General features: G+C 48.1%; 1 protein-coding gene across 4 annotated transcripts in view; it reads left to right on the forward strand.

Annotated features, from left to right (window-relative positions):
* Positions 1-16,201, forward strand: part of LOC115857266 (janus kinase and microtubule-interacting protein 1) — a 100,824-nt gene that overhangs the window by 67,955 nt on the left and 16,668 nt on the right. For 3 of the 4 annotated variants that reach the window (XM_060299139.1, XM_030864174.2, XM_060299140.1), the window contains 5 exons: positions 5,951-6,160; positions 6,960-7,079; positions 10,143-10,289; positions 11,219-11,359; positions 13,067-13,126. In XM_060299139.1, the coding sequence (XP_060155122.1) occupies positions 5,951-6,160; positions 6,960-7,079; positions 10,143-10,289; positions 11,219-11,359; positions 13,067-13,126 (678 nt within the window). The remainder of the gene's footprint in view (positions 1-5,950; positions 6,161-6,959; positions 7,080-10,142; positions 10,290-11,218; positions 11,360-13,066; positions 13,127-16,201) is intronic. The other variant, XM_030864176.2, reaches the window with a different exon arrangement.

Below are 16,201 nucleotides of genomic sequence, written 5' to 3' on the forward strand. Positions count from 1 at the left end.
GTCTTTTGAAGACTGAGAGAGAGAGTGTCTCTTAAGTACCAATGTAGTCCCGAGCTCACACTAGCACGTAAGTAAAAAGTGATAGACGTCATCCAGACTGTTGTTCTTTCCCTAACTGTATGTCAGCTAGAATCTTATGGTTGCAAGGGACAGAAATTCCACCTCACACTAGCTTAAACCATGAGTCTGCCGGCTCTCATGACTGAAGTAGCAGGACTAGCCTCAGGCATAGCCCCAGTGGCACTAATGATGTCACCCCGGACCCAGGTTTCTCAGGCTCTGCTGTGTCCCCTGATGCATCATTCTCAGGCTCTGAGCTCTCAGTGTGCTGGTGAGATGCCACCACTGTGCCAGACCCCACATCCTCACAGGAAACAGCCCAGTTGATTTACAATGTTGTGTTAGTTTCTGCTCTACAGCAAAGTGAAGCTGTTATACATATACATATATCCACTCTTTTTTAGATTCTTTTCCCATATAGGTCATTACAGAGTATTGAGTAGAGTTCTCTGTGCTATACAGTAGGTTGTTATTAGTTATCTATTTTATATATAGTAGTGTGTATATGTCAATCCCAATCTCCCAAGTTATCCCTCCCCCCCTTTCCCCCTTGGTAACCATAAGTTTATTTTCTACATCTGTGACTCTATTTCTGTTTTGTAAATAAGATCATTTGTACCATTTTTTTTAGATTCCACATATAAGTGATATCATATATTTGTCTTTCTCTGTCTGACTTACTTCACTTAGTATGACAATCTCTAGATCCATCCATGTCACTGCAAATGGCATTATTTCATTCCTTTTAATGGCTGAGTAATATTCCATTGTATATATGTACCACATCTTCTTTATCCATACCTCTGTCAAAGGACATTTAGGCTGCTTCCATGTCCTAGCTATTGTAAATAGTGCTGCAGTGAACACTGGGGTGTGAGAGAAGCTCTTTCTTAGCTCCTAAGGAGAAACAGGAGGGGCCTAGCAACACCCTCTTCGGGCCTGTTGGCTCTGATTGGGTCATGTATCCATCCCTGAACCAGTTACTGTTAGGCGGCAGAGCCATGCAGGTGATGTGAGCCAATCAGGGCCTGCCCTGGGAACTTGGAGTGATTTCAGCCCCACCCCTCTCCTGAACCACATGGTGAGAGTGGGAGTGTGGGAGAAGGGGAAATGGATGCTGGGAGGCAACCCAGGAATGTCCAGCACACTCAGGTGTTGGGGTTTGGGGAAGCTTGAGAAGCTCATTGTCAGAGGTTTACACTTCCTCAGGTCCTCAGGGCAGGGGGCAAGATCACTAAGGGCCCAGCCTGGGGGCCAGACCAGAGTCGACAAATAGTGAGAGTAGCTGTGTGAGCTGGCAGGTCTCCTGACCTCTGCAGCCTCAGGACTCTGGCTGGGGAAATGTGACAACCTAGAAAATGTTGGCTCCACAATCTATTCCACATTGTCCATCCATTCCTGGATGCCATCTCCACTAGTGGAGACTGTTTTCTGGGAACCTTTCCCACATGATGGGGTGTAAGTCCTCTGCTCATTTTCTAGGATAAATGGGGAATCTGTGCTCTTCCAGGCTGAGAATTTGGATTTCCAGAGATGTCTTGCTTAAGATGCTGTTCTTTCTTGTGGGAGGAACTAGTGTAATGCAGTGGTGGAGACAGCGCTTCTGGGCTCCAGTGCAAAGCCAGGAGTGTGCAGCTGGGATGCTGAGGGGGACGGACTGGAGCCCTACCTGTTAACTTGTAACACCTCCCCAACTGGCACCACTGATTCCCCTCGATTTATCTTTTTCTCCTAGCATTAATCATGCTCTGATCTACTCCATGTTGACTTTTTTATTCTGTTTTCAGCTACTCTCCCCTCTGGAATGGAAGCTCTGAGGGCGGGGACTCTGTTTTGCTCATCAGTGTTTCCCAGCACCTGCTGATGGCACTCAATTCAGTATTTGTTGAATTAATTAAAGCATGTTTAAGTGGTTTCAATTAATGAACTTTCACTGGTTCACATTGCTTCTGGATTGAACCCTGCAGTGGCAACAGTGTTTTCTGCATCATCAAGTGCTCTTCCCTACAGCGGGGAGGTGTTCCCACCTCCGGCTCTGAAGAGCGGGGAGCTGCGGGTGACCGCCACCAGGGGGAGCAGCAGGCACATTCTGCAGCTGCTGCAGGAGAAGCTGCACCGGGCACACCCTTGGCTGGAGTTCCAGGAAACTGTCATGGGGAGGTGGTTGGGGAGTATCCTTTTTTCTTCTAAAGAAAGGCCACTCAAAGAGCTTGTCAGAGCTCTGGGACTTTGCTTGAAAGCCTCAGTCTGGAGGTTGGGGGTACCATTTGCTGCCTTCTGTAAACTGTATTTTGTAAGTTTTTCATGGTCTGCTGTTTAAATCAGATAGCCTTCTGTTATGCAGGAGCTAAAGTAGATTACTAGTGGCCGCTAACATTGATTGTGTGCTTGTAAGATGCCAGGCTCTGTGCTAAATTCTTCCCGTGGTTGAAGTCTCCCCCCAGTTGGACGGGGTGTTCTCAGTGTCCCCACATTACCGAAGCTGAGGCTAAGAGGGGTGGCCCAGTCTGCCCAGAGTCACACAGCAGGTAGGGGCGGGGATTTGAGCTAGCTTCTGTCTGCCCTCAGGGCAGGGCTCCTAACTAGCATTCTCTGCTGTAGCGATGTTTCAAGTTACAATCAGCTTTAGTTTGTTACCCTCTGAGAGTGTGATGAGTGAGAAGGGCATTTGTATTAGTTTCCTGGGGCTGCCTTAACAAATGGCCACAAACTCAGTGGCTTAAAACAACGGAAGTTTACTCTCTCACTGCTCTGGACTCCAGAAGTCCAAACTCAAGGTGTCAGCTGGGCTGTGCCCCACTGAAGGCTCTCGGGGAAGACCCTTCCTTGCCCTTACAGCTTCTGATGGCTCCAAGAGTTCCTGGGCCTGTGGCTGCACCACTCCAATCTCTGCCTCCCTCTTACATGGTGATAAATGGAATATTTCCTGCCATACCAATAAACAAAGGATGTCACAGTCATCAACGACTGCAGCCCTTCAACGTGAGCCGGTGAGCTCTGAGGAAACTCAAGGCTGACAAGAATACCTGCCATCTAGCAGCCCTCAGACTGCAGCCACTCCCTGCAGCGGTGAGCCCTGAGGAAACTCAGGGTGTGAAAATACAGGATACTGTCCCCAGGTAGCTGAGGTGCATATCAAAGGAATGATTTCAGTGAGCCCAGACTCTTGCATCTTCCCATACATAGGAAAGCACTAAATTCCTTTACTTGAGATATCTGGTTTTCTTTAATTAACAATCATCTTTTGACGTTCCCTACTACTTTGCCTTTGTCGCAAAAACTCCTCTATATCCTGGCTCCTCCCCTCGCCTCCTCCGAGCAGTTTCTCAGAGTTGCCTGAAACGCTGTCTCCTGGGCTGCGGTCCTCATTTTGCCCCCAATAAAACTTAACTCGCAACTCTCACATTGTGCTTTTTTTTTTAAGTCAGCAATGGCCTCCCCTCTGTTTTTTTTCTTTGGTCTGCGTCTTCTCTTTGTCCTATGAAGACACTTGTCATTGGATTTAGGACCCAGCCAGTTAATCCAGGACGATTTCCTCATCTTAAGATCCTTAATTACACCTGCAAAGACCGTTTTCCCAAAAAAGGTCCCATTCACAGATATCTGAAGTTAGGATGTGGACATGTCTGTTTAGGAACCACAATTCAAACAACTGCAATGTTCATTCATTCATTTCCTCAATATTTGCACACCTAATGGAAACAAAAGTCTAGGAAAGACAGGAACTACTATTTATTGAGACCTACTATGTACATGCAGCAATTATAATTAGAGCTAATGTTTATTTTATGCCTACTGCGTGCCAGGCAGTTTTTATGTGTTAGTGTATTTCATCCTCAAAACATCCCTATTATTATCCCCATTTCACAGATCGAAAACTGAGGCTTAGGAAGAAATCAAGTAACTAAACCAAGGTGACAGAGCCAATAAGTGGTGGCATCAGGGCTAGAACCCAGGCAGTCTGGGCCCAGTGGCCTTGCTCCTAAGCAGCCTGCCTGTCTCTGCTGTACCCTTCAGCCCTCACAGCTCCCCTTCCAGGTGGATGTTCCTACATCCCCATTTCACAGGTGAGGAGCCTGAAGCTTAGAGAGGTTGAGTGACTTGCCAGAGGTCACACAGCTTGCCAGTGGGGATTAGTCTCCAGTTAATACTTTTGTACGCCATGCACAGTGCTTTTTCCTCTGTGCCACGTTGCTTTATATCAGTTGGCTTTAAACTTTACGTTGGGTAACCAAGGTAGTATCCACGTTACACTGCCTTAATACAGGCCCGCTCGTGGCGGGCACTCACAGGTATGTGTTAAATAAAGCCCCATCATATAGACTTTATCCAGATTTCGTTGAAACCATCCTTACTAAAGCATTAGTATTCTTTTCAGAACTTTTTAATGTACCTTATCTCAGATAGAATTTATTCCTAAGTCCCATGATGATAGTAATCACTGTAGCCGAAACTCTTATGGTTTTTGTCAATTAATGAAACTCTAGTACTTGGGAAATTTTCTCTTTTAACACCTGTATTAGTTTCCTAGGGCTGCCGTTACAAAGTACCATGAACTGCGTGGCTTAAACAACAGAAATTTATTCACTCACAGTTTTGGAAGCTAGAGGTCTGAAATCAAGGTGTCGGAGGACCATGTTTTCTGAAGGCTATAGGGGAGGATCCTTCCTGCTTCTTCCGGCTTCTGGAGGCTCCAGGCGTTCCTTGGCTTGTGACCACATCACTCCAGTCTCTGCCTCCATCTTCTCCCTGTGTGTCTCTCCTCTTATAAGGACACCAGTCGTTAGGGCCCACCCGACTCCACTGTGACCTCATCTTAACTAATTATATCCGCAAAGACCCTATTTCCAAATGAGGTCACATTCTCAGGTTGTAGGAAGGACATGGATTTAGGGGAGGGGCACCCCAGTATAGCACCCTTACTGGGGCAGTTTCCCAGCTGTTGGCTTTGTGTTCAGAAACAATCGAAGTGTATGGCCCGGGGCAGAAGCTCCCTCCTCCGTAAGCTTCTTTCTGCTTCGTTTCCTCTAGGGAATGTGGGACGAGGCTGGGCTGGGGGAGCTGGGGCTCACGCTGAGACTCGAATGTGGGGAGGCTGAGGTGCTTTGGAGGCCCCAGAGCATCCAGTCGGCTCTCTGACCGCGGGACCCTGAGAGACGTCAGGGCGGAGGGAGGAGGTTGGAGTGTCAGCTGCACACGGGGAGTTAGCATGGGTGAGGATGCGGCTGGCTGAGGAGAGGATACAGACTGGGAAGAGAGCCAAGCCTTGGAAACTACAGATTTCGATGGTGACCAGGGCAGGGCGAGAAGAAGATGGAAACAGTGAAGTCCCACAGAGGGCGCGAGGGTGGGAGCAGTTCACGTAGCTGGAGTGGGCGACAGTGTCAGACGGGGTGAGAAGGAGAGAGGGTGGAAAATTGTTCAGTGAGTTTGCGGGCCAGGAGAGCGTTGGAGACGTTAGCAAGAGCCGTTTACTGGAGGGGTGGGGACGTGGCCAGACAGGAGTGGGAGAGAGGATGACCAACTCTGTGAAGAAGCTGAGCTGCTGGAGAGCCAGGGGGTGATGGCTGGAGGGCCCTGGCAGGTCAGGATTTGACTTTATTTCATTAAGGTGAGAGAGACACGAGCACTGATCAGTTTCAAGGGTAAGTGTCTGGTTGACCATATAGGTCGTTGAACCCACAGCTCTGTGCTCCTCTGTGCTGGGGACGGTGACGGCGGAGCAGGGCCTGGGCTGTGCACTATGGTGTCTTTCTGTCCTGTGTTGCTGAGTTCAGCTGCCCCAGGTCCATGGACCTGCTGAACCTTTCCCTGGGCCTAAGGCCAGCAAAAGAGAGCTTTCCCTGGTCACGAGCCCCTACAATTGAATGCTTATTCTTTCTCTTTCCAGATGGATGAGATCAAGGGAAAAGATCGTGTGATTCTGGCCTTGGAGAAGGAACTCGGTGTGCAGACTGGGCAGACCCAGAAGCTGCTTCTTCAGAAAGAGGCTTTGGATGAGCAGTTGGTTCAGGTCAGAGAGGCTGAGCGGTACCACGGTAGTCCAAAGAGAGAGCTCCCACCTGGCATAGGGGACATGACCGAGCTCATGGGTGTCCAGGTGAGGGGCTCATGCAAGCACTGGGGCCTCAGAGCTGACCACCTACCTGTCCTTCCTCCTACTGGTCATTCTTCTGGCGAACTTGCCTGCCTGCCTGCCTTTCCCCCACCCCTCCCCCTTCCCTCCCATCCATCTGTGCGTCCTTCCTTCCCTCCCTTACCCCTTCCTCCCCAAACGTGGAGCTCAGTTGAAAAGAAATGAAAACATGAGTGCCGAGTATACAGTGAGAGCTCAGAAAGGGACCCAGTCAGATCAGGACATGACTTAAAGGCAGAGCTCTGCCCATGAGGAGAGCTCAGCCAGCAGAGAGGGCACCTGGGGCCACAGCTTGGTACTTATCAGGCACAGAGGAGGCGAAAGCTGCATTCATTCATTCATTCCCTCATTCATTCATTCACTAAATACTCAAGTGTCTGTTGAGTGTGCTGTGTGCAGACACCACGTGAGGTGCTGGCGTCTCAGTGGTGAGTGAGGTGGGCACAGTGCCTGCCCTTGAGGAGCGTCCTGGAACTCTGTGACTGTGCCTTTGTCAGAGATGCTTGGCGGGCAGGGGTTGGGACGGGAAGGTCCCCAGATACCACGTTCAGATGTCAGGGAGCCTCTGGAGGGTTTGAGGTCTTGTCGCCTTTGAGATGAAGTCTTTCCACATGTTGCTTGATTTGGGGGAGCCCCAGCATGGCGCATGGTCCTCCTAGTGAGGAGCTCACCTTTGCCCTCAGAGTTTTCCACAAAGGGTCCACAGAGCGCTTTGACTCAGTTAAGCTTTTTCAAAGCTGTTTGTATCTTGCTTCTTTTTTAGGATCAGCATATGGACGAGCGGGATGTGCGGCGATTTCAGCTAAAAATTGCTGAACTGAATTCGGTGATACGGAAGCTGGAAGACAGAAATACCCTCTTGGCAGACGAGAGGAATGAACTGGTAATCAGCCCCCAAGAGGCAGATGGCGCCTTGGGATGCAGGAAAGCAGCCCTGGGGCCACAAACCACGCCCTAAACAGGAAGTTAACGCACAGGCCATCTGGTTTTCTCTACTTTCCTTCTCCTTTCTTCCTGATTAAAAATCTAACACTCACTTGTTGAGGAAACCTGTTAGTGCCCTCGATTCTGTAGGAATTTATCCTGAGCTGACAATCAGAGAAGTTCAGTGAGGGGTGTGGAGAGGGCTTTCATTGCAGTGTTGTTTATAGTAGCAACCGAAACCAAACCAAAACAAAACCAAGCCTCACCGAAGTATTGATCAAAATAATTATGGAACATTTATGCAGTGAGTTGCGTGCAGTCATTAAGAATGATGTTATAGGTCACATTTATTTGCCATAGAAATTTGTTCACAATGAATTAAATGATAAAAGCAGTCTACAGAACAAAAATACATTGTCATCATCCTGGATTTTGGAAGTTGTTTTAGGTGGTGCGATTATGGATAATTTTTATTTTTTGCTTATCTATTTACTTTCTTTTGCATAAAAGTTCACATATTTCTAATTTTAAAAGTAGTGAATGTGAACTTCTGGTTAAAAAAAAATAAATCTCTAGTAAGAATAGCAATTTCTTGAATATGTTTAAGTTTGCTGGATAAACAATTAACCTTATTTTTATGTAGTGGTAGTCAACACGTACAAATGTCTTGACAAGTGTCTCGTAATATTTCTCTTTATTCTAAATTTTATTATGAAAGTAAGTGTATCAGTATATTTGAAAAACATGGGAGATGAAAAGTGTTAAGAAGTGTCACCTCTTCACAATTTTAACAGGATCAGAATAAATTCATTTCCTTCCAGTATTTTTAAAGGCATATTTTTATATAGTTTTCATCAGACTGTACATCTAATATTATGTCTCCACTTTTCATTTAAATATTCATGAGCTTAAAAAAAAAATCCCTCATGAGAGGCAAAATAGTTTACTAAGTGGATTAGAAAAAAAAATATCTTGCTTGAAACAATGCAAACCTTCTGAAGTGTTTAAAGTAAGAATCAATAAGCTGGCCAGCACTGGGATCTTAAAATCATGAGGTAACTTCTGTTAACAGTTCGAGGTGATTCTCACATGTTTTTAACGCTTATGCAAATATTTTGACACCCACGAAGAGCCTTTTTTTTATTGTTTTGTGGTTACAAACGGGACATTTTCCCTGTGTAATATTGTTCTGCAACTTGCTTTTTTCACTTGCTGTGTCAATTACAGTGCTCCCCAGCAATGCGTGAGATCCACCTTTGTCTTTGTAACGCTGCATCATACTCTGTTGTGTAGACACACCATGGTTTATTCAACCATTCCTCTCCTGGTGAAGATTTAGGCCGTTGCGCGTTTCCTTGCTGTTGTAAACAGTGCCTCACAGAAGATACATTTCTGTCTTTACCGACTTGAACCTTTATTTCTGCAGGATAGATTTCTAGAGGTACAATGTATGAGTCAAGGTACATGTTATACTTTAATGGCTACCATCAGTGTTTTATCTTAACTTTCACAGCCTGGTAACCAAAAGCAGGGGTGTGCAGTCAGTCCCTTGTGTTTGGTTCTTGGTCCTGGCACTTTCTATGTGGTACATCACCCCACCTCTTTGTAACCAGGTTCTTTGTCTGTGGAATGGGGATGGGGATGGGCCCCCTCCTAGGGTGGTGGTGAGGGCTAAATGAGAGGGGATGCCTGGAAGGTCCGAACATCGTTTTGGACACATGACGAGTACTTGATAGATGCAGTGGTTCTTGTGATTGTCGTGATACTGGTAAATATTTTAAATTGTTTATATTTTTCATCCATTAAAATGACCCTGCGAAGACTCTCACTATGCATTTAGTTCTCATAACAAGTCTCTGAGGCGGATACTACCATCATTCCCATCTTATAGAAGAGGGAACTGAGGCTGAAACCTCGGCCGTGGTCGTGCAGCTAGTGTATGTCACGGAGGACACTGTACTCAGAAGGGAAAAGAGTGGGCGCCTCTAATGGAGCAGCCTCCCAGTCCCAGCTCCCCCTCCCCCTCGCCTGTCATCTCTCATGTCTCTGTCTCGCTGGACTGGCCTCCACACAGCAGTCAGAGTGATGGATTGTTCTAGAAGGCATTCCTGACCACAGAGTGCTCCTGCCTCAAAGCCCTGGGGGCGGCAGGAGTGTGGCTGCAGGTGGAAACAAATGGCAGAGCTCTCAGCTCCCTAAATCAGACCTCACCGTGCCCGCCCCTGCTCTGCCCATCCCCCAGACTCCTTGCTCCCGCTGCACTCAGCGACGTGCCGTCTTCTGGTCCGTTCTGAACCCCTGGATGTGTGGTTCCCCGGCCTGGCGTGTCCACCGGCGCCTGTCTCACTGTGTTCTTACCTCTGTTACCGTCTTTGTCCTCTTCTCCCGTCTGTTGGACGGTCACCCCATCATGTCATCCCTTTGACCCAGCTCCCAGCACAGGGCCCGGGCCCAAGAGGGGCTCCTCAGATGCTGATGGGATGAGAGAGACTGGAAGGACACCTCGTCAGTCATAGGGACTGTGCTCAGAGGACTCAGGGCATGGCTCCAGGGCTGGATGGAGCCCTGAGCATTGAGGCTGACATTGAGCAGGGCCAAGGGATCGTCTGTTGTCTGAAAAGTGTTGAGCTTTCGGCTAGGTCTCTACCTGGAGAGGAATGGTGGCCAGGAGGAGCTAGGTAGCTGGAATGACCTTTATGCATGTGACCCATGACCTCTGGGGGTTATGCCCGGAGGTAAAGGAAGTGTGGAAGAGGCTCAGGCCGCTTGCCGGCGGGGACGACCTGAGGGAGGTCTCTGGGCCTCCGTGTTGGGCTGCACTCCCTCCTGTTGCCCTGCCCGAGGCCCTCTCAGGCTCAGGTGGGAGCCTGCATTTGGAAGCCAGGTGTCTGTGGGCTCTTCGTGGTGTTTGCACCACCCAGGAGATGTGGTCCCAAGCAGCGGCAGCTCCAGGCCAGGGGGCATCTCCACTGGCCTCTGAGGTTGGGCTCTTACAGCCGCTGCCCTCTCTGTCTGGCCGCAGCTGAAACGCTCCCGTGAGACCGAGGTCCAGCTGAAGCCCCTGGTGGAGAAGAACAAGCGAATGAACAAGAAGAACGAGGACTTGCTGCAGAGCATCCAGAGGATGGAGGAGAAGATCAAGAATCTCACGCGGGAAAACGTGGAGATGGTAAGTCATCGTCTCGGAGGCCTTGTCTCTGCCTGGGCTCCTCCAGCTCCTGGCCCTCACCGTACACGTTCCCTGGGGCCACCTCCTACCCACCTTCCCCAGGAAGCCTGCCGAGCGGTCTCAGTCTGCACCCGTCCCTCCTGCCTCTGTTCTCCACAGTTCACAGCACTGTGGGCATCTGTGCCTGACAGAGAGCCCGGGGCAGTCAGACAGTGGGTCTCCACCCAGGGTCCTTAGGCCCAGCCCTCATTCTCTCAGCTTCCTCATCTGTGAACTGGGAAGGAAAATATCAGTGCTGTGGGTTTAAGGAGAGGATGAGTGATGGCGTAAAACATTCTCACAGAAAACCCGGTGCACTGACGAAGCTCAGTACGTGAATGATTACAATTTTGCTCTGAGTGCTTTGAATTTGGGCCTTTTATTTGCTCCAACAAGAATGACTGGTCTTTGTGGTCAGGGTGGTGTCTTGCAGTTGATGGTTTAAGGAATACTCTGAGGTTCATTGTCTAAACTAGTGTCAGTCATGCCCATTTTACAGCTGAGAAGACTGAGGCTCCGGGAGACAGAACACCCTTCTCCCACGCCCTGGCAGGTCCAGGTGTGAGTGTGTGTCGTTACCATGTGTTCCGTGCTCTCTTTCCCCAGCGACCAAGCTTTCCAGGCTTGGTGCAGACACCCACCTCTCCCCACCCCAGTGCCCACCCAGCCCTTCCTGTCAGCGTCGGGCACAGTCAGCCACACCTCGGGCCTGACTCTGGTCTGCAGCTGTCCACTCCTCCAGCTTGACGACCTGGGGGCTCTCATCCCTCCCTCCATTCTTCCATCCCATATCCCCAAGCCCACACTCCATGCCCTGACGCGCACGGTGGCTTCCTATCAAGTGTTGTGGATGAGTGACCCTGCAGTGCCCTCTCTTCCCTTGGCTGCAGAAAGAGAAGCTGTCGGCACAGGCGTCCCTGAAGAGGCACACTTCCTTGAATGACCTCAGTTTGACGAGGGACGAGCAGGAAATCGAGTTCCTGCGCCTGCAGGTGCTGGAGCAGCAGCATGTCATCGACGATCTCTCGCTGGTATGTCTGCATGAGCGTGAGCGACAGCCCTCCGTGGGGCGCATGAGACCCAGGCCCCGGGAATGGCAGCAGGGCTGCAGGGCGATGCTGCTGGCAGGGTGGGATCTCACAGAGCTCCTCCTGGTGATGGGCACCTTCCCCCTTTGTTCTTCCAGAAAGCAGCCTCCACTTGTTTATATGACATCACTGGTATCTGGGAGCGGTTTTCATGGCTACTCTTTTTCTCAAATCTTATCCCTAGTTTGCTGCCATTGAGAAGCAGCATCAGTTTTTTAAAAAGAGCCTTCTGGCCTCTACAGAGTGGGCATGATCTGTCCCCAAGAAATCTATTTTCTTTTCTTCTAGCCTAGTTGTTGCAGACTGTGAACTTGAAAACTGGAACCTTGTGATCAGAGCAGAATTTGAAGGACTTGTTAAGACTGTGTGTGTGTGTGTGTGTGTGTGTGTGTGTGTGTGTGTGTGTGTGTGCGGGGCATCATTAAGGGGGTTGTATGTCTTAAGTAGGTGGAGTGTTACACCCAGAGAATTCTGCACCTCTTTGTGGAAGGAGCTTAGGAACCAGGAAGGGAACATCTATAGTGAGCTTTAGTTGCATCTTAGAAGCAAAGTGTGTTCTGCTTGCCCAAGGGGGTATGTGATGCTTCCGTTAGTGGATCTTCAAAAAGTAGAAAAGCCAGTGATCAAAATTATAGAAAAGGCTTTGACTGTAATTGTCCAATTCATTTTGCTTTCCTATCTCTCTATCTCTACTCCTTCCTTCTCTCCTTCCACTCACCCATCCATCCTCCCTCCCATCCCTCCATCCATCTTCCCATCGTCCCCTTCCTCCACCCATCCCTTCTTCCCTCCATCCCACCTTCATTCCAACCATCATCTAATCATTTATCCTTCCATTCATCTTTGCTTCATTACACGAAAGTCTTTATGCCACGTAAGATGAAAAAAACACACTCAACAAAACAATGATAGAGTTGAAAGAGGAAGATTAACAGATAAGACTAGAGAAAATGAAGATAGCAGCATCAGTTAAGATCAGCAGGGACACATGGGTGGACCATATGGGCTGTGGCCAAGCACCAGATTTGTCTCTGGGTTTCCTGGCAGCCAAAGAGAATAGGAACATTTGATTAGGAAGGAGAGAATTTACTGGTTTTATCTGGGGCAGAATGCTGCTACTCCTGCTACTACTCGATGGGTGCCATTTCTACTGACAAGAACCACAGGTACCCACAGTCTCTGAAGGGCGTGTTCCAGTCCATATAGCAAAGGAAGAACCTGAGAGTCAGAGAAATGAGGTGTGTCACCTGACCAGGAGGAGGCCCCATGGGGACTTGGCCCCAGCTCTGTCTGAGATCAAAGCTGCAAGCTTTTTTATTTTCTGCTGGGATCACTGACAGCTGATGTCTAGTCAACACTGCCTAAAGTTTTATAGCTTACAGCCCCAGAGACAGACAGGCTGGAGTTTTACAAGATTGGCAAATCTTGGCATTTTTTCTGGGATGGTCCATGTCCAGTTAACGGCATGGCTCTGTAGCTGTCAGTTCTGAGAAGCAGCCATGCCTTGGGTGCTCAGAACCTGGACTGACCCAGGCCTGGTGCAGACAGGTAGGCACAGCAGCATTGTAAGTTATGCCCTCTGAAGTCAGCTGGGTTGGTGGATGTGATGTGAGGCTGGCTGAAAATCCCAACAGTTGTGTTTCCTTCTAGGAGAGAGAACGGCTCTTGCGCTCCAGAAGACATCGTGGGAAGGGCCTGAAGCCACCCAAGGTGAGCGTGCGAGGGCGCAGCTGCCCTGCTTTGGCTCCATGCCAGGGTCTGCAGGGCAGATGGTCCAGGCATAGGGGGAGAAGCGAGCAATCCATAGAGGAGCCCTAAAGGCAGACACACTCACATCTCTGCATATTCGATGGTGAAAAACCTGTTATAACTACCTCTGAAAGCAACGTGGGGCTGCTTACTGTAATTTATTCGTGGAAAATTTACAGATGAATTCTGTATTTAGGTCTCAGGGGATCCACACCCCAAATTAAAAACTTAAATACTTAGACCTTTTGAAGGATTTAAAAGACGCTTAGTCTTGGTTTATAACATCTATATCCTGTTTTGAAAAATCAGGAGCTTCGGGCTTTTTTGGAATGATACAGGATGCGTTCTTTTTGGAAAATGTGGTTTTGCCCATTTTATAGAGATGGTGTCCAAACGTCCAGTGAAGAGAGCAGAGCTGGGTTTGGAAAACTCGGATGCCCACAGGGACCAAGCTGGAAAGTAAAAGAACAAATTGGTATTTAAAAAGGACTTAGTTTGCATTAATACCCGTAAACATTTTTCACTTCCATGAAGCTGTGGGCCTGTTCTCCTTTTTATTGAACCAGATGCCCCTCATGGTTTATCTTTGGGTAGAGATATGGTTGTAGAGAAATATTTCTCTCCTATAAAGAAAACAGCAGTGCAGATGTCTTACTGAATGATCACAGATATATGGCTTTCGTGTCAGGGTGACAATAGGGAGTGGTGGGGACTGTGGAAAACTGGGCCCAGACTATCAGCTGCTATAAGAAAGTGAGCCAGGTGGTATCAGATATTCCAGTCATTCAAGAGAAGTGGGACTCCTTATGCATTAGTTTCCTAGGGCTTTTGTAACAAAGTACCACAAACTGGGTAGCTTAGAACAACAGAAATGTGTTATCTCAAGGTTCTGGAGTCTAAAAGTCTAAAATCAAGGTGTTAGTGCCGTGCTCCCTCTGAAACCTGTAGGGGAATCCTTCCTTGCCTCGTCTTAGCTTCTGGTGATTTACTGGCAATCTTTGGCTTTCCTTGTCTAAAAGCTGCATAACCACAATCTCTACTTTTGTTGTCACGTGCCATTTTCCCTGTATGTCTCTGTATCACGTGGCTATCTTCTTATAGGGACACCAGTCACATAGGGGTCCACACCACTACAGTGTGCCCTCATATTATTGCAATGACCTTATTTCCAATTGAAGTCACATTCTGAAGTACTGGGGGGTTAGGACTTTAACATATCTTTTTTGGGGGACTCAGTTCAACCCGTAACACCTTTATGTAAAATCTAAGGGTTGTAAATATTGGTGCAAATTGTTTATAGTATACTCTGTGGGCCAAATAAAATATATCTGTGGACCGAATTTGGACACATGCATAAGTGGTTATTTATACCATCTCATTTAATCTTCATAGCAACCCTGTGAGACTGGTGTTATTTTTTTTCATTTTAAAGTTACAGGAAGTATATAGATATAAAATTTAGAAATGAGTCAAAGAGGTAAAGTAATTGACAAGGCTGACCTTCAGCCTCAAGTCTTGGGCTCCAAGGCCCAAGCTCGTGCCACCAAGTGAAGTTGAATGAGATACAAATCTCTATGCACTGACATTAGAAACTCAGGAAAGGGAAGTGGTTCAGCAGAACTTGGTTATTTTTAAATATATATATTTTATTATGGAAGTAGTATAACCACATTGTAGACTATCTGGGAGACAAGGGGTCCATCACAGCGGTACCTCCCCAGTGCAATCAATGTTGGCATTTTAACACAATCTCCGCTCCCCCCATCCTCATTCTGCTTCCATTTTTTTAAATAATGTAACTGTAGGGCTTCCCTGGTGGCGCAGTGGTTGAGAGTCCGCCTGCCGATGCAGGGGACACGGGTTAGTGCCCTGGTCCGGGAGGATCCCACGTGCCGCGGAGCGGCTGGGCCCGTGAGCTATGGCCGTTGAGCCTGCGTGTCCGGAGCCTGTGCTCCGCAATGGGAGAGGCCACAACAGTGAGAGGCCCGTATACCACAAAAAAAATAAATAAATAATGTAACTGTAATTGTAGAATACACTTTTGCACCCTGGGTGTTTACTTACTACTATGCTATAAAGCATTTATCCATGTTATGATGCTGTCATCATAAACGTGAATGTTCATGGCTACATAATCCATGGAGTGGATGGGCTATAGATCTGTTTACTGTCCTGTGTCTGCCGGGCATGTTTGCTTCCAGCTCCTCACGGTTGTGAATAATGCTGCAATAAATGTGTCTATGCTGAGCAGACCACTCTTCACGGGCCAGTTCTGCTGGATTCCCTGAGTGCTGAACATCTCATTGGGTGACCACCCTTTCCGTCTTCCTGGACTTCCTTCTTCTGTAAATGTCGCCACAGCGAACTCTTTTTGTCCAGAAAACTGTGTCCATAGTCTGGATCGTTCCCGTGGGTAGATTCCCAGAAGTCAAAACGTGGGTCAGAGGGTGTGAAGGCTTCAGTCAAGAACATTCGCCCCCAGCCCCCAACCCCTGCTTTATAGAAGGGTTGCGTCATTTTGCACAGTTGCCAGTAATGTACACCAATGCCATTTTCACCACAGGACATATGTTTAAAAAGCAACAATCTAAAGGTGTTCAGTTTGTTGCACGAACTGGATGTGCTGCGGGCTCATATATCCCAGAAAGGTTTTCAGGAAACCCACTTTGGAGCCGTAACTATATTTTTCAAACCTTATCAGAATGCCTGGAATAAGAGAAGATTATGTTCCCCCTTTTCCTGTTTCTGAATGTGTCTATGGGAAGGAACTTTACAGAGGCCTAGAATGGGCTTGGGATTTGCTAGGCTTGCATGTACAGCCGGCAAGGAGGGCAGCACCTGTGTCCTGCTCACCACGTCCTGGTCACTGCCTGGCACAGAGTGGGTGGCCCTAAATAGCTGTTGACTCAATAAACAAATTGCTTTTACTGGAATGATACATTTGCCTGACACTGGGTCTTCTCAGGATGGGGATGTTTGGTCACTGTAATTGCAATAGTTTTATGCCACTGGAAGGTGGAGTTTGGGAACTTCTGT

This window comes from Globicephala melas, chromosome 5 (assembly GCF_963455315.2).
Source record: "Globicephala melas chromosome 5, mGloMel1.2, whole genome shotgun sequence".
NCBI classification, from domain to species: Eukaryota; Metazoa; Chordata; class Mammalia; order Artiodactyla; family Delphinidae; genus Globicephala; species Globicephala melas.